The sequence below is a fragment of the Morus notabilis genome, unplaced genomic scaffold (genome assembly GCF_000414095.1).
Source record: "Morus notabilis unplaced genomic scaffold, ASM41409v2 Scaffold100, whole genome shotgun sequence".
NCBI lineage: Eukaryota > Viridiplantae > Streptophyta > Magnoliopsida > Rosales > Moraceae > Morus > Morus notabilis.
The window spans coordinates 177,336-204,022 of record NW_010361820.1 but is presented as its reverse complement, the minus strand read 5'-3'; the positions used below and the strand labels follow the sequence as shown (position 1 = coordinate 204,022).

Genomic DNA, 26,687 nt, shown 5'->3' with positions numbered 1-26,687 from the left:
TTTTTAAATATTTACTCATCCAATAATGACTGATGCTACAAGTAATTCCCATGCTTTAGCATATTTAGACTATAGTATACTATATATGGATTAAGGAAAGCAACAGGAACCCGAAAACCAAAAGGCGTTAATATATGTCAGTTTGTTACGTAATATATTAAACTAACTATTACAGCAAAGAAAAATAAAAAGCAAAAAATAAAAACCGACGGATTAGTTTAATCAAATCATTAAGTACTCATGTCAAATATTTGACTGCAACTGACCATGGAAGATAAAAGATTAATGTCAAACATTGGCCGATTTAATTAAAGTCAAAATCCATCTTCTTTTCTTTTAACCATTTTGAATAATCCTCGGTCTACTGTTTTTTTTTTTCCCCCGAAACTAGTTTCTGTGCAAAATTTTGGGTTTATATGCCCAATACTGTAAGGACTGCTTGACCAAGTCATGTACCGATATTTAGCTTATTTGTTATAGAAGCAATTGCAAAAATAGGAAGAAATTGAAGTTCAATACAGGACACAACAGATACATTGTACTAACAATTTGTTAGTTTTTCAGGCCAACAAGAATAAAAACTAGTCCATAGCTATTCATCATCAAAACTTCCATTATTAGTTAATTAGTTCATGACTATTTATAGATTAATTAGTACGTAGTCTTAGGATACACACATACATATACATACGGTGGCGGAGCTAGTCTTTTACATCAGTAAAGGCATACACTAACAATATTTTTTGTAAATATAAAAAGAAAAAAAAATTGTAAAATTCAGTAGAAGTGTACATGAAAAAATCAAGGCACCATTCATTCCACGGGTCGAGTTGAGAACTTGAGTTGAAAAATGAATTTATTTAAAAGAAAATATCGTTATAAAAAAAATTCAATTTTTGTGAGAAAAAACGCCGCAGTAAAAAAAATTAAATTGTGACCTGTATTGTGAAACGAACACATCTCAAATCTCATACTCAAAAACCACGAACACATCTCAATTCTCATACTCAAAAACCATTATAAAATTATGCGATATACATAGAGCAACTAAATAACATGATATTCTTCTGAAAGTATTTCTTGTTAATACTTTCAGTAAATGAAAAGAGAGGATAACTAATATTAAAATTAAGAAGAATATCTCAACAAACTCATCCTCTACCCCTCCATACATATTTATTAATACAAAAGAAAAGTAGCACAAGAAAGAAACGTTCAACCAAAGGCAAATATCCAGCAAAAAGGAAAAAAAAAATGACACTCAATTAAAAGACTGTAGCTTAGAAACAAGTCAGAATTGGGTTGCGTGGGCGCTATTAGATCCCTAAACTACAAGCATTAACTTCTATTTTTGACAATTTTATTCCCTAATAACAACAAAAGGACAATGAATTTTTCATAGGGAAAATTTTCATAGGGAAATGCACACACAGTACATGATTGTTATCATGGGTTTATACAGAAAATATACCATTTATTTTGTACCTCACCAACTGTATACGAAGACCTTTCAAGTGTCATTAAATTAGTCTAAAATGTGCATTATGAGTAGGGTATGAATTTGTTAACACTTTAAATGTTAGTATATGTTTAATGAGATTCAAAATAAATGGTATATGTGATCTAAACCCAAAATACATGGTACATTGATATAAATGTCTCCTTTTCATTATAATTTAATAAAGGTAATTATGTGTTCATCGTGTAATTACTTAAAGATTTACGGAAATAATTAATTAAGTGCTCAATATTATTTGCTTCGCTATTATTAAACACCATTTAAAAGCAAAAAATTTTGCACTGATTAGTGTAAATATTTTGCAAAATTTTAAGTTGTTGTTTAATAAGTATGTGATTAATTATATCAGTTAAATCTTAAAAATCATTTATTAATTTCAGTGTCAAAGACTAAAGTTGCGGAAAACAAAAAAAAAAAAAATGTTTGAGGAGTAATTTCTCCATAGTTTAGAACAAGACTGAAACATTACAATAATGCTTAATTTCAGAAACTATTGCTAATAACATTTTTGAACACATAAAGGGAAACATAAGAAATGGGAGAAAAAAAAAAAAGAAGAAAGAATAAGAAGACTAAATGAGGCTATCTACCTTCGTCTCTTCTTAATTTTTGTTTTATTTCCATCATTATTCATAGCAGAATTTAGTTACGTAATTGGTTGACCATTTCCAAACCTGCCTAACGCAAAGAAATATATGAAGACCTATCGAGCTGCAGTACTCTTTAACGAGTAGATATATAAATGTACAAATATTAATATTATTACATTTATATATGTGTATATGTATATGTATATGTTAAGGCTTCCACGCAATATTACCCCAGTCTTTAGATTTTTGGTGCACCAAATTAGTTTGAGGCTCAACTGGGTAGGCACCAACCTTTGGCATTATTCCATACAAATAAAACCTTTGCCATTATTCCATCAAAATAAAAATAAAAATAAAACCTTTGCCATCACGTATATCATACAAAATTATATAAAGTCGTGAAACATGAGTTTCATAATATAAGAGGAGAAAACACAGCAACTGAGTTCGTTCTAACAGTAGAGAAACTCAAAATATGAGTAAACAACTAAACAAGCATGCATGCTTATCAACAATATTCAAGTTTTTCCGACGAATTTAATTCATGACCTGCACTGTATTCTAAGCAGCTAATGATCTTACAATTAGCCATGATATTATATATAAGAAAGAAACCTGAAATTTAGCTAGGAGGAAAAAAAAAAAAAAAAAAAAAGCCAGTGATACAGAGGAATGCAGAGGAGTTAACGGTTGAAGCCCGACGGTTAACCGGACGATACAACCTAGAGATGGGGTCTCTTGGGGATCCATCCTAAAAAAGGTGGGGATGGAACACAATAATTGAGGATGAAAGCGAGCATGGATATAAAATCTTATCCCCAAATCGTAATAAGATAGGGATGAGGAAAGCACTCTCGACCATGCTTCTGCTTTAATATTTATACAAATGTTTATATTTCATATTATAAATAAATCTAGTAATGTTTACTTTTTAAATATAATAAGCCCTTTTGAGTTTTATTATTAAGATTGGTGTGCATATGTCTAGAATTTAGTTTATTTTGTACAACCTTTTATTTTCGTTTAAATTTGTAGTGAAAATTTACTTTTATATCTTTGTTTTAAATTGATATAATTTTGAAACGCATTGTTACATTAGATGGGAAATGAAGCGGGTATTCCCCGACAGGGATTGATCCCCGATCCCAACTCTGCCTCTGTTTAAGCGGGGATGGGGGGATTTTGGGTGGCATGGATGGGTATGAAAAATCATTCTTCACTCTGTTGCCATCTCTAATGCAACTCAGTTCACAAATAGGTTTAATTTCTTTTATTTTGATTGCTAATTTTGGATAGTTTTAGTTTTTTTTTTTATATAGTTTTCAATGCTAGATAGGTGTATTTCCTTTATTTTGATTTTCAATTTCTATTTGAAAAGGTAGATAATATTGTTATTTGACAATACAATTATTTATAATAAAATTCAGAGCTTATTCTCTCCACCTTACATCAATTTTCAGCATTGGTCAGAATCAACGAATTTGTGCTTCTCAAATACTCGATACTTTGAGGGATCAACGGGTGATTAATTTCTATTTTCCTAATAGTTGCAAGCGAATTAACTATTTTATAAGTCTTATTTTCAATACTCTAAGTGAATCATCGAATCTTAGGATTTATCCCGTTTTCTTCCTATTTTTTGTTAACAGTTCGGCTACATCAGCCACCTCCTCATGATGAACTAATTATGTCATTCATGATACATACGGTTTATATTCAACTAATTAGAGTTATGGACAAAATATCGTTAGCAAAATGGCCCAATTTCATGCCAAGTGTGTTTGACAATATTAAGTACAAGTTGTGCCCAAATTGTCGACAAATAAATATATAAAAAGTTGGATTGATTTTAAAAAGGCAAATACTTACTTAAAGATCAAGGAATCAACTTGCAATATATAGTTAATTAATCAAAGCCCAGAGTGTCTTTTTTTAATATGGGAAAAAAATCCATATAAACTAAAAACATACAAAGAGAAAGATGTTTAAGTTGCATATTTAATATGCATATAAATTAAATTTTTGGAATATTATGGTGATAATTAATTAAATGATAAGGAACACCATTGACAAAGCTACTCCTATTCCTCAAATTGTAGGAAGATGATTACGTTTGCTGAGGACATGCATACATACATATATATATATATATATATATATTATATGTGGGCAATTATTTGTGTCTATCCGATTAAGCCGTGGGATTTGCTGCATTGGCTCACAGCTACTGGCACGTGATGGTCGATATACATCGTATCTTCAAACTAAAATAAGTTTCGAACTTTGTAAAATAAAAGATCTAGTAGCTTCTATAATTGGGAAAAGGGGAAAAAAAGAAAAAGAAAAAAAGATAGGAAATAAAAGAAAATAAGAATTAGATATAGTAGTACTAGCCAAAAAAAGAAAAAAAGCAAAAAGGAAATAATAGTAGCTTCTATTATTGGGGGGAAAAATGGAAAAGGAAAGGAATATAAGGAAAATAAGAAGATCTAGTAGGTTCCGGCCGATTTGAAGATAAAACTCCAAGGGTAAAACCTAAAGAAAATCTATAATAACTGTTAGTTCACCGATCCATCTCAAAAATTTAAGTTAATAGGAGGTGAGTCAACAATAATTTATATTTTAACACTCTTCCTTACTTGTGGGTTTGACAATGGATAATCATGTGGGTAAATTAATTAGAAAGCCTAACATGTGAATATTTAAGCCCGAAATATATTAAAGACCCAACATATGATGACAATTTAAATGGGGATAAAGAGTGTAATTAGTTTGAACTCAGGACCTCCCGCTCTGATACCATGTTAGTTCACTAATCCATCCTAAAAACTTAAACTAATAAGAGGTGGGCCAACAATAATTTTATACTTTAACAATAACATTCAAGTTTTGTTCAATTTTTTCTTCTCTTCCTTTCCCCCCTTGTGCTTTGTATAATTGGATCTAAAGACAGGAAAAAGAATTAATTAAGCGTAAATTTATGTATTTATACCTATAAATAAATTAAGTAATGCTTAATTATATTGGAATATTCTTGATGTACGCAAATATATAGATTAGAGTTAAGGGAAAGACCTAAAGATATATTAATTGTAATATGGATGTGATCATCGATCATAAAATCTACACTAAATTAATTATCAGATAATTGTGTTTATTGTTTTGTTTTTGTTTTTGCTTTTGTTTTTTTCCTTCCGTGTACAACATTTACGTATAATATATCGATCGATTACACTTGAAATCCTTACATAAAGCAGTACACCTCTCTCATCCCATATCTCAAAAATCTTTTGAGGAACATTAGTGTCGTTTAAAAGATTATCATGATCATTTTGATCAATATAATGAAGTTTTTGTTATAAGATCAATCTTAATTTGTATGCTGTGCTTACCTATATATGTACGCGTGGTCTGTGCATATTAATACAATAATTAATCTATTAGAAAGAGGATAACTCATAAGTATACTTTAAAAAAAAAAATTAAAAAAAAATCGTGGTTTATCTTGATCAAGTCTGATTTAGATATTGACTTTAACAATTATATCATTATACTATCTCATCATCAAAGTCTTCAAGTAACCATTATACGTATGATATGTAGTTCAAAGTTATATTTCGACGTGCGAGGAGGATATATAATAATTACCATCCCCATCGTTATTTGACTAAATGATATAAAGATAACTGATAAAAAAGAAATATTACGTACAATAATTGCTATTATGTAACTATTCAAAACAGGAAAAAAAAAAAAAAAAACTTACAAGACATAAAGAAAACAAATTAATTAAGGACATTATCAGACATTCATCATCACAAACATCATCGAATAAAGTCATTATCATCATCCTATTGAGTTTTGACTCGCTGCATAAGTTTGGTGTTTAATATTGATGATCATTCAAGACACGGTACGCATAGACAAGGAAATAGAAAAGAAAGAAAGAAAGAAAAAAGATGGATAATAGATCACCAACATTGATCAACTCGTCTAAAATTTGACTTATCAGCTAAATAATAGCTCCAAAGTGGGGACACATGTATAGTTTCGTGACATGAAAAGTTTATTCCTTCACGTTTTGTTACAATTCATAAAGACAGTACCTAACTTTTTAGAATTTTATGTTCTAACTATTACAACAGATTGGAGATTATTAGACAAAGCATATATGATGATGGTTTCTTCTTGGAAATCGTACGGCGACGATTTTTTTTTTTTTTTTTTTGAAAACTTTCATGTTCTCATTTTTCAAAACTCCATACGCACATATTAATTGACAGTTTTTCCCAAGAATAACACTGAGAATTTTCCTGTTTTGAAAATTTGTATAAGCACATTATAACATGCATGATGGTGGTTTCTATGAAACCATTGTTTAATTATCAATAATAAATGATAGTTTCCTGATCAAAATGGCGTTAAATAGCAAATTTCTTAAATTAAAAAAAAAAGGCATATTTTTTCCTACTCAATCTTCTGCGCACAAATTTTTTAAATTTTATCCCCTTCCTATATTTTCAAGCACTCACAGCATTTCTCCCTCCTTTCTAAATTCTATTTTTTCTCTTAAATCCCCTTCTTCTTCATTTAGCCTAAGTAGAACATTTGATCTTACTTTATTTTATGCAGCAACCAAGGACGGAGCCATGATTGTATTTCAGGGCATTGAAAAGAACATTTGTTTTATTTCTCAACATTTTTGTTTTTTTAAGTACTAACAATTTTTTTGAGAAATAAAACTTAACGATAAAGATCAAAATTAATCACCAAGAAAAAATAAAATTCACATGTAATAATCATCTTAAAAGTTTGATGTTAAAATTATATTAGTTTTTATAGAAAACAAAATTGTATTAGCTAGTTGTTGAATCTAATAAATCTCGAAAAGCAATCAGAGCTTTTATAAAAGCGTATAAAAATAAAGTGGATAATAACTTGTTTAAATATTAGTGAGGTTTAAGAGAAAAAAAAAAAAAAAAAAAAGAGGGATCACATGTAAGAAAAACGTAGTTTGATGGGAGTAAATTTGAAAAACTAAAGTAAAATTATAAATTAAAAAATTACAAATAGAAAAATACTGAGTGGTGGCACGTCCCACCATAGCTCCATGGATGATAGCAACATGAGTTAAGGATCTATAGAGTTTGGAAAAATTTTAAAAGTAAATATTGCAACAAAACTGCAATTTTTCCAACATGTCGTCGCGTCACCCCGGCCGTCTATCTCTTTAATTTGCATTTAAGTTTTTGTTTTGGTTTCTATATGTGTATTTATTTGTATTTAAGTATTTTGTGTTAATGTGGTTGAAATTATATAAGCCTAGTAGTAATTCATTCCGGACTCGACTACAAGGTGTTGAGTTTTAAATCTCCACCCAAATTCAAAAATAAAATATTTTGTAGTTGATTAGATTTTGTGAAGAAAGTTTTTTTTTTATGATTTTGATTTGGAATATTTGTATTATTTGTATATTGATGATAATTCTGAGGAGGATACAATCTATATTTTTGAAACTTTAATTTGGGTTGTTTTTGATAAAGTGTGATAATTTTAATTATTAATTTAAAAATATCATTTAAAAGAATTCTTTTGTTTGAGTAAGAAAATAATTTTCAGCTAAAATACCGACATGTTTAGAGATAGTGTAGTTTAAAGTGGCACATTTAACAAGTAATTGTTATCAAACATGCCCTCTCTGAGTTCATATAGTATTTCGTGTGTGTATTAAACGTCAAAGCTTATAAGCCGTACTCGTCGTATCTCGATGACACTGGATTTCACTGTGCTTTTTAAGGTGTCGTTATATCTTTTGAAGAATGTTTTTAACCATCATCGTTTCTACTTTTTCCTATAGCCAACGACTTAATTTCAACGAATGTTTTCGTGCATGCTTCTCTGACATTTCTGGTTCCATGTCGTTTTACGACGCCCTACAAGAAAGAATGTCAAGACAAACAATGTCATTTTATTTTGGATGAAAATGACTTTTTTTCGTTTACTTGTGTTTGCAACAAACAACATGTATCAAAAGTAAGAAAACTCCAATTTTTTTTATTTTTATTCTTTATTTTTTGTTTTAAAGTTGAATGGGCCGATAGTACTGTTGTTTATTTGCTCCAGGAAAACAACATCATGATTTTGTCATCCTCCTTTTCTTTACGTCGTTTCTAATTCCGGGCACACCTATTACTAATATTTGTTAAAAAAAAAAAAAAAAATTTGATGAACTCACCTTTTATAAAATATATTATACTAAAATGTTTATCATTTATTTTTTATTAATACTTTTTTTTACTAATATAATTTTTTAATTAAAGGGTTTTAATCAGGCGTAAAATATATACATCTAAGACCTAGTGGTGGAACTTTAGGCCGGTGGGCATGCCCGTTGCCCGAATTTTTCGGGCTCGGCAGGCAGGCCCATATGCCGGCCCGTCCAAAGTGGTATTTTCGGGCTCGGGCTCAGGCAGCCTAAATTTGAGCACCTCGCCGGAGCCCGCCGCCGTGTAGGCGCCGTCAACTGCCGTCTGCTGGAGTGCTTTTCGAATTTTTCCGGCCAAGCCCGATTTGCCCGAATGCCCGACTGGCCGAATTTCCCAAAAAAAGGTTAAAATTCTGACCGTTGGTGCCCGACCCGACCCGCCAATTCCTAAAGTAGCCGTTGCACCCCGAATTTTTTGAAACAAAATCAATTTTTTAACCCAAAAATTTCTCTATAAATACCCCCATCCCCCGCACATTTTTCTCACTCAAACTTTCTCAATCCCTCTCAATTTCTCTCAATCTCTCTCAATTTCTCTCAATCTTTCTCAATCTCTCAAATCTCTGTCACAATTTTTTCAAAAACTATCACATTATCCTAAAGCTCTCTCTCTCAAATCGCTCTTATTTTTTTATAATGGATCCTTTTAGTTATAGTGGTATTCTCGTTGATGCCCAACACAACGTGGAAGAAGGGCATTTCCCACTAATGAATTTGTTATGCAGGAATCTACTAATCCGAGCCCTTCTGGACGTACTGGAGGTCGTGGTCGCAATGGTGGTGCGACTGCGTTTGCAAGTGTTGCAACCTCTAGGAGAAAATGCAAGCGCACCTCGACAGTTTGAGATCACTTCGACATAATTGAGGAGATCGACAATGAAGGTAACACTAAACATATAGCTCAGTGTAAATATTGTTTATCTAAATTACAAGGTGACACTATTTACAGCACCACACACTTGAGAAGACACTCCGAAAAGTGTCTTCAAAAGCTTAGCCAATTAGGCAGATCCGAACTCCGCCAAACACAATTATTTTTTGATCGCGCAACCGGTGGTTTAACCACTTGAAAATACGATTCGCAAGTAGATCGTATGGAAGTTGCACGAATGATAGCTGCTTTGGATCAACCATTTAGTTTTGTAGAGCATTCTAATTGGAAAAGATATATTAAGGTTGTACATAATCCTAATGCACAGTTCACTTCAAAAACTACTCTTAGGAAAGATTTATTAAAATTATTTTAAAAAAAAGAAGCATTAATAAACCTTTTACACTCAACTAGCGGGTGCGTTGTGTTAATGGCAGATATTTGGTCTGCCGTTGCCAATAAAGATTATTTAGCTGTAACCAGACATTACTTTAAAGGGTTTGATTTAGATAAGAGAATATTAGGTTTTAAATGTGTTCTAGGATCACATAGTTCGGATTTAATATATAGTGCCATTTTAAATGTAATTGATGAATTTAAATTAAGAGATAAAGTAATGGCTAAAATATTAGATAATGCTAGTGTCAATACAAAAGCAATTGAGTTCTTTGAAAATGATTTAAGTTTATTCGGTGACGGTATAATTTTCCACCAACGTTGTGCATGTCATGTAATTAATTTAATTGTTAAATTTGGTTTAAAAGAAATGGGTAACCACATTAAAAGAATTAGAGATAGTCTTGCATGGATTCAAGGTAGTAACCAAAGACAAGAAGATTGGTTTAGGTTCTTACAAGCATTAAATATACCTCTTAGAGCATTAGCGTTAGATATGCCTATAAGATGGAACTCATCTTACATAATGCTTCAACAATGCATCCCCTATAAGGATGCTATAACAAACTATATGTGTGCAAAAGTAGGAGTAAATCATATATACGCATATGATTGGCAAATTGCCGAAGTTTTGTATCCATTTTTAGGTAGGTTTCATGAAGTGACTCTAAAACTTAGTGGAATATATTATCCAACGTCACCTTTAGCTTTAGGAGAACTTTTACGAATTAGTATTTTATTTTGCGAATATAGGGAGGACCCAATCTTAGCAGTTCCTATCCATTCAATGGAAAAGAAATTTATAAAATATTGGTCTAAGTTGCCTTTATTGTATGGTTTAGGTACTATTTTTTATCCTAGATTAAAATTAGAAGGTTTAGAAAGTGGTTTAGATAACTTAGGTGAATTTTTAGGCATCAATTGTTAGGACTAATATGTAATAATAAAGGAAAAAATATATTCGATCTATAGTAAATATGAGATTAGGTTTAGAGTACCTCCTAGAGTACAAGAACCGCAATAACAAGACGAAAACCCGCATTCATTCTTGAATCTTTTTAGGTTGAAGAAGAATAAAAAGACAATTCAAACAGAAGCTGGGAGTGAATCTTCATCAACAAGTGGCAGCGGAGGCAGCAGCTTCAACGAGCTTATGGCATACCTCAGTGAAGGCTTAGTAGTCGATGGTACGGCAGAATCGTTTGACTTAGTTCAATAGTGGAGGTCACGGGCATTAACTTGGCCAATCCTAACCCGATTTGCAATGGATATATTTTCGATCTCAGTCTCCACTATTTCATCCGAGAAGAATACTTGAGGAACGCCGGAATGCATTGCAAAGGGATATTGTTGAAGCCTTGGTTTGCATTAAGGATTGGGATCGGGCCGATCAACGTCTACAGGATACAATTTTGCCGGCAAGCCAAGAATGGATCGATGAATTTAATCGATTAACATTTAATTTTGAAGATGATCCTTCAGCTTCAAATTAAATTGTAAATTTGTAATTTGTAAATATGTATTTACTTTTGACATTGTATTTGTAATTGTATAACTTTGTAAGTTTGTAAAATTTGTAATTCGTCACAAAATGATTACACTCTTTTTTCCTTGCCAAGTTTTTATCCCAATTGGGTTTTTCTTGGTAAGATTTTTAGGCAATCATGAATTACGAATTTAATATACATAATTATTATACATGATTAATTTATTCAATTGTGTTAATAATGTCTGTTGAATGCTAATTTTGATTTTTATATAATTTTAACACAAACTAACTTAATAATTATAAATATTAAAAAATATTAAAAAATTCAGGCTATTCGAGCAGCCCGGTCGGGTTCGGGCAGCCAAATATAAGCCCACTGCCCATTCAAGGGCATTTTTTAGCTCGGGCGGGCGGCCTGAATTTTTTAGGCGGGTCGAGCTCGAGCTCGGGTAAAAACTCGGTATTTTCAGACGGTCGCGGGCGGCCCGTCTAAAATTCCAGCACTACTAAGACCTATATATTTTAAAGAATAGTTGTCTCGTTTTTTCATATTGTAATCACATAGTTTTTGTTAATGGTAAAGAGTAAAAATAACTAGAGCTCCATTTAAAAAAAAATAATAGTAATTATAATTAGAGCTAGATACTCTAGTATAATAATGACAACGTCACAGTTACAACAAAACCCAAAACCGTGGTTGAATGCGTGAATATACGAGGATGTGAGTGTTCATTCAGGGTTTTATTTACCGTTTAGTTTATTAATTCAAATTTTTAAGTTGAGTTGAGATATGATTTTATGTGAGAACTTTTTATTATAGTTAAAAAGTTAAATGTGACTGCTTCTGAGAGTTTTTTACTATAACAAAACTCGAATTCTAAATTTAAATCGGTGAAATAAATGGATAAGAGTAATAAACTCCATACTATATTAAAAAAAAGTCACAACAACGTAACAAATAATTACCAAATAATTAAGTAAGCTAATAACTTTTGTAAGGAGTAAAACAAATATCTATTACGTAATATTGGTGTATAAAAAAGAAATAAATTTTACATTAAAAAGAAAATTTCCGCAGCCAAATAAATAAATAAATACACAACATTTTTTAGAATTCAATGAACATCAGTTCTTGGAGTATTACTACAAGAACTGGATGTTAAAGTATAAAATTATTATTGACTCATCTGTTAATAGTTTAAGTTTTTAAGTTTTTAGGATGGATTGGTAAACTAACATGATATCAGAGCAGGAGGTCCTGAGTTCAAACTTCCGTAATTGTACTCTTTATCCTTATATAAAATTGTCATCATGTGTTGGGTCTTTAATATATCTCAAATTTAAATATTCACGTGTTAAATTTTTTAATTAATTTACTTACACGATTACCCATTATTTAACTCTACATATAAAGGGGAGTATTAAAATAATAATTTTATACTTTTAACACCGGACAAAGTTCTCTTTAACGCATTCACTGCCCACTTTTCTTTTTTCAGAAACAGAAGGACACCAAATATATATGAGTTTCATCACTGCTCTTAAATAAACTTTTGTCTCAGCTCTGTGTCTAAGCTTTCAATCGGTGGCAAATTTTAGTTGGCAATACTCGGAAATCCATTTACACCTAGGTCGGTTATATATTGCAATATTATTAAATTGGACTTAGTTGTGGCCAACACGTATATCTTCTCCTTCACCTTGCCAAATCAGTTAACTACAACGCACTTGGCTTTTAAGCACGTTTTTTTGCTCCTTATATGTATAATATTGTTGTTTGATTTGCTTTTTTCACTTTTGGGGCGTTGATAAATAAATACGGAGGCCTATATACACTGAAACCTCTGCTGTTTTGGAAGAAGGAAACAACCAACCCTCCACCGGGTGGCATATAGCTAATACTTATTCTGCAGGAAAAATATACTACAAGGATGGAAATCAAAATTTCGTCAAATTCAGATAAATCGAATCTATAAGTTGAAATTCGACTAAGAAAGATCAAACAACGACAAATATATAAAAAATGAGATCAGAGTAAAGAGAAGACATAAGGATTTAAAGTTCTTCGGTTGATTAATGTAACCTGAGTGGTTGTTGAATTTCTCATCGAAGTTTTGAGATTACAAACGATCTTTTACATGCTCTTTTAAAATAGAAGGTAAGCAAGTATAATATAAAGTGTTGTAGAAAAATGAGAGTCCAACTCTATGGCCCTGCAAGTGGCACTAATAAAAATAGTATATTAGACGGTTAATAACTGTCGTTAAAACTTATGGCATGGTTTAAAAATTATCGTCTTATCCACAGTCGTTAAATGTCAAGCACTTTATGCGCATGAAAATCTAATGAAAACACTTTAGACGACAGTTTTTATGGAAACTGTCCTCCAATGTGGTTTTTACAAAAACCGTAGTCTAATGTGCTACTTTTAACAACGGTTTTTGAAAAAACTGTCGTCAAAAGTGTTAAATTATTTTTTTTTAAAAATCATATTAACACAACACTATTTCTTTAATTGTTCAAATAATATCTTTATCAAAATATTATTCACAACACAGATTTAGTAAAGACAACAACACAAACTAAAAAGGCCAAAGAATCTTATTTCAAATACTCCTCATATATATTAAATTAAAAATTCTAAAAAAAAAAAAAAAAAAAAAACTTAACAAAGTTTCTCTACAAAATAACACTAACAAAAAAAAATCATAATACAAAGTATAAATCTAAATAAAAAACTGGATTCCAGCGGTTATGATAGTATGATGAACATGGTTGTTGGATTTGGGCGGTGACGGTGGGCGGCGATGGCAACGGCAATGAGGATGACTTCAGCAATGGTTTAGAGAGTGAAAAGTTTGTGGAAGAGATGAAGTGGATTTGGAGGAAATACTTCAAGGTTTGGAGGGAAATGAATTAGAGAGAATTGGGAGGAGGAGAAGAGAGAGAAACAACTTAGAGAGAGAGAGAGAAAGGGGGAGTGGGAACTTAGAAAGAATTTGAGATAAAACTATAGAGTTTGTATAATAAGGGAGATAGAAAAGAATGCTAAAATTATAGAGGATGAGAGAAAATTTGAAAACTTTTTGAAAAAGAATGAGCCAAAAAGGTGCGCCATTTTTTTCTAAATTTTCTTTTACATTAAACGATGATTTTCAAAAATTGTTGTCTAATATACCATATTAGACGACAATTTTTAAAAAACCATCGTCGAATATACCACATTAGACAATGTTTTTTTAAAAACCATCGTCTAATGTGTACATATAGATTTTCAAAACACGAAAATCTCCGTTCTGTGTTTTTAAGCACATTAGACAACGGTTTTCTAAAAAGGGTCATTAATCAGGCGTCATCTAATCTACTGTATATTTGTAGTAGTGTTGGGGTTAGGCGGCTCTTCTCACCTTGCTTGTAGCAGGGAAGTGTTGAGCCCTTCTTGCCGCCCCTGCTCGCGAGTAAGCAGCAATTAGGTCTTACTTTTAGCGAGCATAAGGGCGGGTTTTGCTCAGCTGTGCGGTCATGATCATCCATTTGCCTTCAAGGCATAAGAGTCTTTCAGTTATGAAAGCCTTGGGGGCATAAAGAGGCTTCTGAGGCATGAGAGCCTTTAAAGTATGAATGGGCGTATTGAGACAACATGAAAGCCTTTGGGGCTCGAGAGCCTTTCAGACATACAAGCCTTTAACCCATGAAAGCCTTAGGGGTATCAGAGCCTTTAATTTATGGGAACCTTGTAGGCATGAGAGCAGTTAAATTATCAATAGTCATTTAAAGCCAGCTTTTACATGACTAGAAAAAAAAATGTACATTTCATGAGTTCTTAGCTTCAATCTTGATGACATGAGGTATAATATGATTTTGCTATGGTCATATCTTGGGAATATTATATCTTCACGTTACATATAAAGGTGAAGAACATAATATAAAATTTATTCAATGTAACATTAACGTTGAAAAGAAATAACTAACAATAATTTGGGATAGTTAAATTTCTTGGTGTTATATATATTTCTTTTACCAATGACGTTATAAAGGATTAATAATAATAGTCTGTTACATATTTTTAACGTTAGTGTTATGTTGAATAAATGTTCATTTCTGTGTTTTAGTGGAAATGACGATCATAAAATGCCACATGTATGTGTGTGTGTATATATATATTTATATATATATATATGTATGTATGAATGAATGATTTGATGAGCTCTTTCCTCTCAATATATAATATAGTTTGATTACAACCATGACACATGGCTACAAACCTTTGTCCATGTGTTTGCTTCCTCGCATTTTCTATAAATTAACACATGCACTACTCCAACGCATCAAAAGAGTTGATCAACTTTTCATCAATTTTGCTAGAAAGGAACAGCTAAGCTACAAGCCAACCAAGATGTCCACTTGTGTAGTGACCACCTTTCTCCTTCTCTTAGCCATGGCTAACTCCATGTCTTGCCTCCCAGAGCTCAACACAACATTAACAACTACTACTATTACGGTTCAACATGCCCAAGCCAAGCTTCTTCAAGCAAAGAACTGGGTCCAATATTCCTCTATGGAACTACATGGGTTGGATAGAGAGTCTTCAAACAATGTTGGTTTGGCCTTAAGAGACTGCAACAAGTTGTATGCTGAGAGCGAGCCGCGGCTCAGTCGGTTGGTCTCCGGTGCGACGTCCCGATACACCGTTGATGATGCTCTCACATGGCTCGGCGCCGTACTCGCCAACCACAGAAGTTGCTTAGAAGGCTTGGCTGAGAAGGGTTTTGTGGAGGCTCAGTCTCATTTAGCAGCGCAAAACTTGACTACTTCCCTTGGAGAAGCTCTTGCTTTGTATAGCAAAATGAAGAGCACAAGCAAGGAAAAGATCCGTAAGTATAGCATATTATATATTGCTGGCTTTATTTTGTAGCAAATCTTACTAGATTAGTTTCAACATTCAACCTAATTAATTGCACCCCTCACTTTGTCTTTTGTTTATCATTGTCAATATATTTGTGTTAGGCTTCTTGTTACTGTTTTGTCCCCTGATGGTATTGTCTAATTAGATACATTTGTTGTGATGATTGCAGGGTAATTAGTTTAACGGTAAATTCATACTCTATCAAAACGGTTTTTCATTCAATTAAGATGGACATTAGAATTGTAAATCTTAAAAAAAATAGCAAGATTGATTAACAAACAATTCATTATAATAGACAAAACAGTTAAACTATTAATTCGACATAAGAACAAGAAGGATTTTTTCAATATGCACTATTTCCAATTGGCATATATATAATAATTTTACAAGAGGGAGAAAAAAATGAGTTCCATAATAAATAAATGTTTGGTTCTTTTTAAAAGTCCGCCACCTATAATGCAGGTTCCTCTGATTGATCATACAATTGCAAATTTGTTATCGATAGCCATCGTCGTTGGCTTAAAATCTTCCAGATCTGACACTTATGATCTGCATATTTGACAAGAGACTGTGTGAAAACACACAAAAAAGAAAAAACTTGTAATAGAAACGGAAATTGTAGTAATCAACAGTTAAGTAAATACCAGATTTTAAAACTATTTTAAGTAAATAACAATTTACGGTATAAATGTTTCATTTACGACAGGCCTAAAACATAATTTACGTGGCCAAAAAATCTTTATTCTCGTGGAAAAAAATCTTTTTATCAATCGTGCAAAGACATTTACATGTAAAAAAATTTATGAGGTAAACTATTATTTCCTTAAAATAATTTTAAAATCTGCTATTTACTTAATTTAATTTCATAAATTTGTTATTACTACATTCTCCTTAATAGAAAACCATACCTAGTGATCTGTATAATATATTAACTCATCACCCCTACATATTGAGATCTAATGGATAGATAATACTCAATATGCAAATAAAATAGATCAAAACAAAAGTTCTATGAGAGAGAGATACTTCCTTTCTCTCAGGTGGAAAAGATGAGTTTGAAACGAAAATGAGGGGAAAAAATAAGAAAAAGAATAGAGAAAAGCCCTAGGTATGTACGTAACATGATTTTTAGAACGTTTCCACCAACTCCACTCTAATGTTAAACGTTTAGAAGTTCAAAGTATAAAGTTTAAATTTGCACCCTTCAATTTTTTTCCTTTAAAAAACAAATAAAACAAAAATTTAATGGATTAATTTCAAAAATTCCCTCCGAATTATAACCCTGTAATATTTTTTGCCCCCAAATTTTAAAATGTAACATCCACTCTCGCTGAATTTTATTCTGTTAACAAGTTTTTCCCTTTTGTTACTTAATGAATAACGGAATTCGTCACGTGACAGACACATGATCCATCTGAAGAGGGTAATTCTGGACTAATTCTGAAACCACATTTCTTGCACATAAATTTTCTCCACTGTCAAGCCACTTTCACAATTTGAAAAAAAAAATTTATAATTTATAATTAAAATTATTAATTGGATGTGCACTTATCTATGTCACTCACAAGCATCAGGTGCACTCTACTTGTGATTGATAAGAAAGGTTTTTTTGTGCCTCTCTACACCATTGAAGAAAATGTAAAGCACTCTCCACAATCCTTCTGTTTTCATTGTGGATGCACCGGTTAGCCTCCTTTATGTTATTCTCTCTCTAATTTCTCTCTCTTTCTTTCTCGATTATCGCTCTATCTCTGAGAAACAAAAAAATCCAAATTTGAGAAACTAGATCTCCACCTACAACATCAATGGGGTTGGGTTGCCGAGGCCGGACAGAGAGTCGCGATGGGGTTGGAGAGAGAGAAGAGCAGGGTTGGGCACAATGGCGGTGTGTCGCATGAGGGCCAGGCTTGCCGGGGCTGGAGAAGGAGGAGCGCGGGTCGCGTGATGATGGTGGGTCACGGTGCGCGATGGATTTGGGTCACCGAGGCTGAAGAGGAAAGAGGCGCAGTGGGTCGGCGAGATGACGACGGCTGGGCTGCCGGATAGAGAAGAGGAGGAGAACAAGGAGCCTCTTGTTAGAAATTAGAAATTGGAAAAAATAGAAATTAGAAAGAAAGAAAGTCAGAGAGAGATAGATGAGAGAGAGAGGGGGAGAGAGGATTTTCTTTGTTTTTTTTATTATTTTTTTATATTTCAGAGGGTATAAGCGTAATTGAACTTTTAATTCTCACTAAATAAGTGACACGTGCAATTTCCGTCACTCATTGTAACAGAAGGGGAAAACTTGTTAACAGAATAAAGTTCGGGAGAGCGGATGTTACGTTTTAAAATTTGAGGACAAAGTGTTACAAATGTCATAATTCAGGAGGAATTTTTGAAATTAATCCAAATCTAATATATAGCTACTTCTTACTTGTCATACTTGACTTCTGAACTGAAATTGGTACCTAAAAAAAATGTTAATTTGTGGCAAGACTGATATTATTCTCTTCTCCAAGTTTAGAAGTATCAGAGGCACAAAAAACTGGTCCAAACACAAACGGAGGGCTTTTGGCTTCATGGAATCCGGCAACTTCGAAGGCTGACTTTGTGGTGGCAAAGGACGGCTCCGGCACTCATCGCACAATTAACGAGGCAGTGGCTGCCCTCGCCAGAATGGGGCGTGGAAGAGGCCAAAGAACAATAATCTATGTGAAAGCTGGGGTGTACAATGAGAAGGTGGAGATTGGTCGAAAGTTGAAGAATGTCATGTTTGTTGGTGATGGTATGGGTAGAACTATCGTCACCGGCAGCCGCAATGTGCCCGACGGCGCTACCACCATAAGCTCAGCCACATTTGGTAAGTTGATTTATTATTGATCGTAGTTCGAATTATCTGAATCATTTATTTGCTAAAAAAAATATTGTTATTTATTTAGAGAAGAATAATACCAAAGTACATTTTTTCGTTTATTGAAACTAGACTATGGTTTATCTAATGTATTAAGGAGTTTGATATTTCTAGACGCTAAATTGGTTCACATTTGTACTAACTTTTATATTATTTATTTTTTCTTATATCAACTTAACAGTAATTAACATAATGATTTTTTAAGTGTTTACCCATAAAAAATAGCAATTACCGATTATGCCAGCTAGTAATTGTTGAAAGTAATATTGTTCCTAACACTGTATCAGTGTATTATTAAGTGAACGCAAACTTATTTAATACTAATTGCTAAAAAGTAAAAACTTCCCAATCCGTTAAGATTAATCTCATTCCAATTCCTAATGTTTTTAACTTTTTTATATTTAAAGTGTTAATCTCATTCTTATAAGTCCCCTAATAAGGCCTTATATTATGTTGATCCATGACTTTTAAAAAAAAATCTATGAATGAATCAACAATATATCAAATTATTCTAAATTAATCCTTACGTTCATCCGACTATTAAAATCTTGACAAAAAAAACTCAATTTAAAACTTCCCAACCCTTTATTGCCCCTTTATGCCTTTGGCAGGTGTATCAGGCGATGGATTTTGGGCAAGGGACATGACATTTGAGAACACAGCCGGCCCTCAGAAGCACCAGGCGGTGGCGCTGCGGGTGAGCTCTGACCTATCGGTGTTCTACCGCTGCGGCATAATTGGCAACCAAGACACACTCTACGCCCACTCCCTCCGCCAATTCTACCGCGACTGCCACATCTACGGCACCGTAGACTTCATCTTCGGCGACGCCCCGGTCGTGATCCAAAACTGCGACATATTCGTAAGAAAACCAATGAGCCACCAAGGCAACATGATCACCGCTCAAGGGCGGGACAACCCTAACGAGAACACGGGGATTTCGATCCACGCGTCGCGCGTTAGGCCCGCGGCGGATCTTGTCCCGGTCAAGGGCGCCTTCAGGAGCTACTTGGGAAGGCCGTGGAAGAAGTACGCAAGGACGGTGTTTCTTAAGACGGACTTGGATGGGTTGATTGATCCCAAGGGGTGGAAAGAGGGGAGTGGCGATTTTGCCGTTTCAACTTTGTTTCATGTGCTCAATAGTGATCAACAAGCGAGCCCTTTTTCTGTGGGTAGTTTTATTCAAGGAGGGTCTTGGATTCCAGTCACTGGGGTCCCATTCTCTATTGGAATATGATTAGAAATATTGAATTAATTTGTGGAAACGATTATCTATAATAATAAGTTTTAAGTTTGTCACATGAAAATTAGTGCATGTTACTAATTATATGTGTAGTGATATAGCTTTTACTATGGCTTAATTAGTTGCTACACAATTACTTTGTAGTTTGGTTTTTCTCATTATTGTAGCACTGGCTTCTATAATTCTATTCTATGTAAAATGTGTGTTTTGTGGGAAATGGGTGTAGTTATATGGACTTATTTATATGGTGTGATAATTTTTCATAAGAAGTATCGAAACCTTTGATTGAAGAAATTACATTTCGACTCGAAATTTCAGAAACATGTCCCCCCAAAAAAAAAAAAAAATCAGAAACATGTTTGATCGAAGGAACTTGGTTTTTAGAATTTTATTCCTCCACTCTACTTTCAATCAATTTATTTATTTATTTTAAAAAAATCATAACTTAATTCAAATTAGAAAGTTTAAATTATTTAAATCAAAATCATAATGATCACTTCATATATATTGATAACTTCAATTCATAGCATTTATTTAAAAAAAAAAAAAAAAAAAAACAGAGAGAGAGAGAGAGAGAGAGAGATGAATCGTTATGAACGACAATAATTTAAACCGTGCCGATTATTTAAGGCAAAACAAGAATTAATCCCTAATTTGTGTGATTGGTAAAGCAAACGACAATTAGTTGGTAAAAATGACATGTCTTATTTTTTTTTTCAAAGTAATCCGATTATTTAAGGCAAAACAAGAATTAATCCCTAATCTATGTCGTTTGTTAAAATCAAAATTTTTATTGTTGATAAAGAAAAAAGAATGAGTTGTCATACCATAATTTTTTACAAGTAGAGGTTAGCTTTCGACATCGACAATGCCAAAACTAGGAGCTCAAGTTAGCTCTAACTCAGATCAGTTAAGCAATACTAATTAGGCTAATGAATACATCCCCCTCAGTTCAAATGCCCACCATTCAAACCTCTAGCTCAAGCTACGTAAGTTAAGCATGGGGTAAAACCTGAGCTAGGTGACCTGAGGTGGATAAACGACATGTTTAGTTTTTAAGTACATAAACGACATGCTTTATGTTGATAAAGAAAATGACAAATTAAGGTGATGTTTGGTAGAGGGATTCGTTCCCTGATTCGAATCATGATTCGTGGTTCGCTACAGTATTTTCTCTCATAAAAAATATACGTAAATCGAAAATAGTTCTAATCACATGGTTCTAATTTATGAACCAAACGAACTCTAACATTCATCCTACTTTAAAACGACGGTTATAGAAGCGCCGTCCTCATTGTTGAATGACGAACGACATATTGTGGTATTGAAACGAGATGACAATGATCCTGAACAACATGCCCTCTAATGTCATTTGGTTTCATTTTTTTTTTTTTTTTTTTTGAGGATAACCAATAATAAAAAAGAGACTGAAGGGTGAAAGAAGAGTTTATGATGTAAATATGGAATACGGACTATTATTTTATCTAAATAATAGAGTCACTTTTTGTTACCAAAATATGCTATGGAAATCGTAGTAAGTAGTATTTTTTTAAAAAAATTATTGCAACGAATAGTGCATTTGTTATTTCATAAAAAAAAATAGAAAATTTATTAGATAAATAATCTGTTTATTAGAATTAAATTAATAATTTATTTTATAAATTCATAATTTTCTGTTATTTATGTTAAATATTTTTAAAAGTTCTTCTTTATTTTAATTATTTACTGTTTCTTTTTTATATTATTTTATTGCATTAGTTATTATTTTTTTTATAAACTCTGATTTTTTCCATTTTAATTATTTGTTAATTTGTTGAATGTAAAAAACAAAAAACAAAGCAAAAAAGTCCACTGCATTTCCCTCAAACCCTAGCCGTAATCTTGTGTCTCAGTCGCGCCTTGGCCTGTCTAGTACTGAGGATCCAATCAAATACACCATTCAGGACCTCGCCTGATCATATATCAGAGGATTCTTCATCCTTCATCCTTGTGAGATTTTTTCTCAAAACTATATATAAAGCTGCAATTTTTGGTTCTCTCATGGCTATATATATATATATATACACACACACACACACACACACACACACACACTAATTGCTTCAATTCCTGAACTAAACAACACAGGTGCTTATATCAGAAAGAGGGCATTGAATTATCTGAGGAGAATCCATGGCTGGTGATTCAGATGTGGCTGAAGCATCTGCTTTGTCCTGTCTTCGTTGTGGCAAGCCTGCCCATCTTCAGTATGCTATTCTTACTTTTTTTTTTTGGCTCTCTTTTGATGGAATTTCATATTAATCCCAGTTTCGAACTTGGAAAGAATAGTATGAAGAGAAAAGTTGGAGTCTTTGGATTTCAGAATTAGAGGAAAGTTTGGGTCTTTTTTGTACAATAAATATATGTGTGGTCTCTCTTTCTTTTTTTTTTCTTTTTTTCTTTTTGGAGTATCCCTTTTCTGGGTATGGAATATGAGATATGTTCTTAAAAGGTGTAAATTGTAATATTGGATCATATGGGTCATTCATGACTTGTGACTCATAATTACATTCTCTTAGCGAAAGTGTTGCTGTATACACACAATGGTACTTTTTTAGCCTTTTTTTTAATGAATTTCACAAGTTACAAATTTGAATATTCACAAACCAGCCTTAATCTGCCATATTTCCTCGAATTGATCACTGGGTCGAATTTCTTTTGCTATTTGCAGGTGCCCCAAATGTATGGAATTGACGCTTCCTCGTGAAGGTGCTGCTTTCTGGTTTGTACTATGCTTTACCTTGATACTAGCATTAGTAAATGTGAATGCGCAATGTAAATTTTATAAATTATGCTTTTACCTTACTTGAGTGTGAGGTGATTTTGTGAATCTTAACAGCACTCAAGATTGTTTTAAAGCTGCTTGGAGCTCTCATAAATCGGTACATTTGAAGGCAAAGTTATCGGCGTCAGGGGCAGGTGCTCCTGGTGAAAAAAAAACAGACGGCGCTAATGAAGGTTGGCTATATTGCTTAAAAAAAGGACAAGCTCGAACCTCAAAACTTCCTTATTTTGATTGGACAGGGTATTTATCTAGTGTTTTTTCTGCCTTGCATTCCTATCGATTATATGAGAGACTTTATATTTGTTTAAGTTCCTTCTGGCCTGCATTATGAATTGATGGATTTTTATTAGATGTACTAGCCGCTCTTTCCATCTGTTATTTTGATCCTATTTGGCCTTTTGTTCTGATGTAGGCCTCTGAGGCCATATCCTATATCTGGCAAGCGAGCTGTACCGGCTCACATTGATGTACCTGATTGGGCAATTGATGTAAGTTGTTAAAATCATTTCCAATTGAATGCCAAATATCACCTTTTTTTTTTTTTTCCTTAAAACCCAGTTTGTTTTATGAATTTGAAATCGTTGATTGTTGAGAATTTTGAATATTTGATCACTTTATAGCCTGTCTTTGTCTGATTAATGCAAGTTTAGTGAACTGTTCGTACTGATTTCCATTCTTTCTTATTCTTATATGACTGCACCAGTTTTCTTTCCCCCACCTCTCCAATTATTTTCTCAATTGTCCTTTGGTAGTCTAGCATAGTTTTGCTAATACCGTTTTCCTTTTCTTAACGTTTAGGGAATCCCGAAAATTGAGCCTAACAGTGATCTGCAGCATGTTGTTGAGGTAAGCTTCTGCGTGAAAACCTTTCAAGTCAGACTTCAATTTCTACTTATGTGTAATATAGTTAACCTTTGTGGTTTCAGTTTTCATTTTCTTGTCTATTTCCTAGTTCATTTTGTTTTCGGAACTTCATTGAAGTTGTACTTGTATTTACTTTGAAGATCAAAACTCCAGATCAAATTGAGAGAATGCGAGAAACCTGTCGAGTAAGCTCCAACTTTACTTTTCATTTATTTTGGTCTTGGGAAGAATTTAAGCTGCATAATTTTTTGTGTTGAAAATCTTGCTAATTGTCTCACAATTGATTTCCTAATCTCCTTGCATAATTAGGAATGTGCAAATAAAGAAGATATGATACGAAATAGAAAGAATGTGTATGGAATTTTTGCTTTCTACCAAAATTGTTGATTTCTAAAGGCTTGTAACTTTCTTATCTTCTCATTATTAGATTGGAAGGGAGGTTTTGGATGCAGCTGCTAGAATAATACGACCTGGTATCACAACCGATGAAATTGATAGAGTGGTTCATGAGGCAACTATTGCTGCTGGTATAACATAGGTTTTTTTTTTGTAATGGAGGATATCATTGGTGTACTATTGGCCTAACGGTCCATGATTGGCATAACATTTTTTTTTTAATTTTGCTTTTTTCTTACCTCACTGCAGGAGGGTATCCATCTCCTCTCAACTACCATTTCTTCCCAAAGTCTTGCTGCACGTAGGTACTCTTTTTTATGTGCATTCCCAGTTATTTTGTTGGCTTGAGTGTTACTGAACAAGTAAATGCACTTGCATTCCATTTTTGTTGCAGGTCAGTTAATGAAGTAATTTGCCATGGAATACCTGATGCCAGGTTTTTGTTTCTACTCATTGAACTATTTGTGCTCTCGGCCTTTCCATTTCTTTTTTCATTCCTTCTTACCTCTCCCACTTCTCCCTCCCTTTGTTTCACCATGCAACAAATCCTTATTTTATCACAAATTTACAGCTCATGATTTGTAACAAATATCTAGATCTGTTTTTGTTTGTAACACATCTTATCGAAGTCTCTTAGTGTTTAGTATTTTTAACAGCTCTCAATGTTTGCTGTGAGCTTGAGTGAGAGTACTTGATATATATTTCACAATTGCTTGCTTCAGAAAGTTGGAGGATGGCGACCTTGTAAATGTGGACGTGACAGTGTATTATAAAGGTGTACATGGTAAGAGGACTTTTCTCATTAGCTATCTAGATTCATGCCTTCAAAAAGTTTATAATTCCTTTTTTTTTTCCCTTGATTAATCCAAATCTTGCCCGATGAGTACTGACCCGGCTATTGTTTGACTCATAATACAGGTGATCTAAATGAAACCTTCTTTGTGGGAAATGTTGATGAAGAGTATAAACGACTAGTTCAATGTACCTACGAATGTTTGGAAAAGGCAATAGCTATTGGTACGTGTATTGGACAAACAATTATTTGATTTTTCAACTTTAAGAAATCTCTCTCGTCGGAGTTAATCAGGATATATTCTTCTACGGAGATTTCTAATATGCTGAATGGTTTAAGAACTTGATTTAAAATTGTTTTTGAAATCTTGTTTATTGATAAACACAGTGAAACCTGGGATGAGATTTCGTGAAGTTGGTGAAGTCATCAATCGCCACGCTTCTATGTCGGGGTTCTCTGTGGTAATTAGCAATTTCAGTGCGATTATACCCCAAATTTGCGTTCATGCACTGACAGAGTTTGAATAACAACTTTTACATTTATGTCATGTACCTTAGGTAAAATCGTATTGCGGTCATGGTATTGGAGAACTGTTTCATTGTGCGCCAAATATTCCTCACTACAGCAGTATCCTCAACAAAGTTGGAAGTTGAATCTCGACTTTGTTCTCGTTTTTGGTTTCTTTGGCTAAAGCAAACATCGTAATTCTGTGTTTGTGCGTGTGATTATATTCTATTCTAGCTCTTTGCATTGCTTGCCTTAACCCAAGCAGGAAATAAAGCAGTCGGTGTTATGAAGGCTGGACAGACCTTTACGATTGAACCAATGATCAACGCAGGTACATTTTTGCAATTGATCAAGTTATGAGCTTAACAATTCGAATGCCTTATGAACTTTCTCGATAGGAGTTTGGCGTGATCGGATGTGGCCCGACGGATGGACTGTAGTTACCGCCAATGGAAAGCGCAGTGCTGAGTTTGAGCACACTCTCTTGGTAAGCTAGTACCTGTTTTAAAAGTTATTTTATCAACGAGTGATGCACTTGCATTCAACTTGATTTATCTGGTTATTATATCTCTCCTGAATAACCCCATTTCATGAAATCACGAGCATTGCCGTATCGCGCAGGTTACCGAGACAGGAGTGGAGGTTCTTACAGCAAGGTTGCCTTCCTCCCCAAATGTGTTCCCTTGGCTAAATGCCTAGTTGCAATGCTGCTTCGTTTTTGTGAAAATTTGCAGGGCAAGAGATGTAAGGTAGCCCATTCAGACAACTACACATAACAGATAAAAGTTCATGCATGTGACTACATGCTTCTATTGTTGCTGTTTTGTGGATGAGAATGTCATTGTAACCTATTTTTAGACAAGTTTCATTCAATTTTAGTTTTAAGCTACAACTGTTGCTAGAGGCTGTTATTCATGTGTTCCTTGGAATAATTTTGTAATAGTGCCGAATTTATCGAATAAAAGTATCAGATTTCTTTCGTATCAAATAACCTGAGAAGTCATAAAGCAGTATGAACGATGCAGAGATTCTTCTATTTTCCATACTTTCATTTAACTTGAATAAATCAACAAATGGACATTGATTGGGATTCTTGTTGGCGGTCATCCTTTTGTCTTCACTCATTACACGGTT

At 33.2% G+C, this 26,687-nt stretch overlaps 2 protein-coding genes across 3 annotated transcripts; both read left to right on the top strand.

Moving 5' to 3' along the window:
- The first annotated feature begins 15,568 nt into the window (after window positions 1–15,568).
- Window positions 15,569–20,163, top strand: LOC21408283 (probable pectinesterase/pectinesterase inhibitor 36). The gene is made up of 3 exons (XM_024167282.1): window positions 15,569–15,989; window positions 18,543–18,875; window positions 19,538–20,163. Exons 1-3 carry the CDS (start codon window positions 15,569–15,571, stop codon window positions 20,161–20,163), a joined length of 1,380 nt encoding a protein of 459 aa, XP_024023050.1.
- A 1,861-nt stretch (window positions 20,164–22,024) lies between these two features.
- On the top strand, window positions 22,025–26,515 carry LOC21408282 (methionine aminopeptidase 1A). Of its 2 annotated transcripts, none has more exons than XM_024167346.1 (17): window positions 22,025–22,158; window positions 22,310–22,415; window positions 22,880–22,930; window positions 23,048–23,233; window positions 23,406–23,481; window positions 23,792–23,839; window positions 23,998–24,042; window positions 24,285–24,384; window positions 24,503–24,554; window positions 24,648–24,689; window positions 24,976–25,037; window positions 25,172–25,270; window positions 25,434–25,507; window positions 25,604–25,673; window positions 25,819–25,884; window positions 25,952–26,040; window positions 26,175–26,515. In XM_024167346.1, the coding sequence occupies exons 2-17, from the start codon at window positions 22,342–22,344 to the stop codon at window positions 26,250–26,252; spliced, it is 1,212 nt and encodes a 403-aa protein (XP_024023114.1). In that variant the 5' UTR covers window positions 22,025–22,158; window positions 22,310–22,341; the 3' UTR covers window positions 26,253–26,515. The 2 variants fall into 2 exon arrangements, with proteins under 2 accessions (XP_024023114.1, XP_024023112.1); XM_024167344.1 differs by having other exon boundaries at window positions 22,297–22,415.
- Window positions 26,516–26,687: the final 172 nt, after the last annotated feature.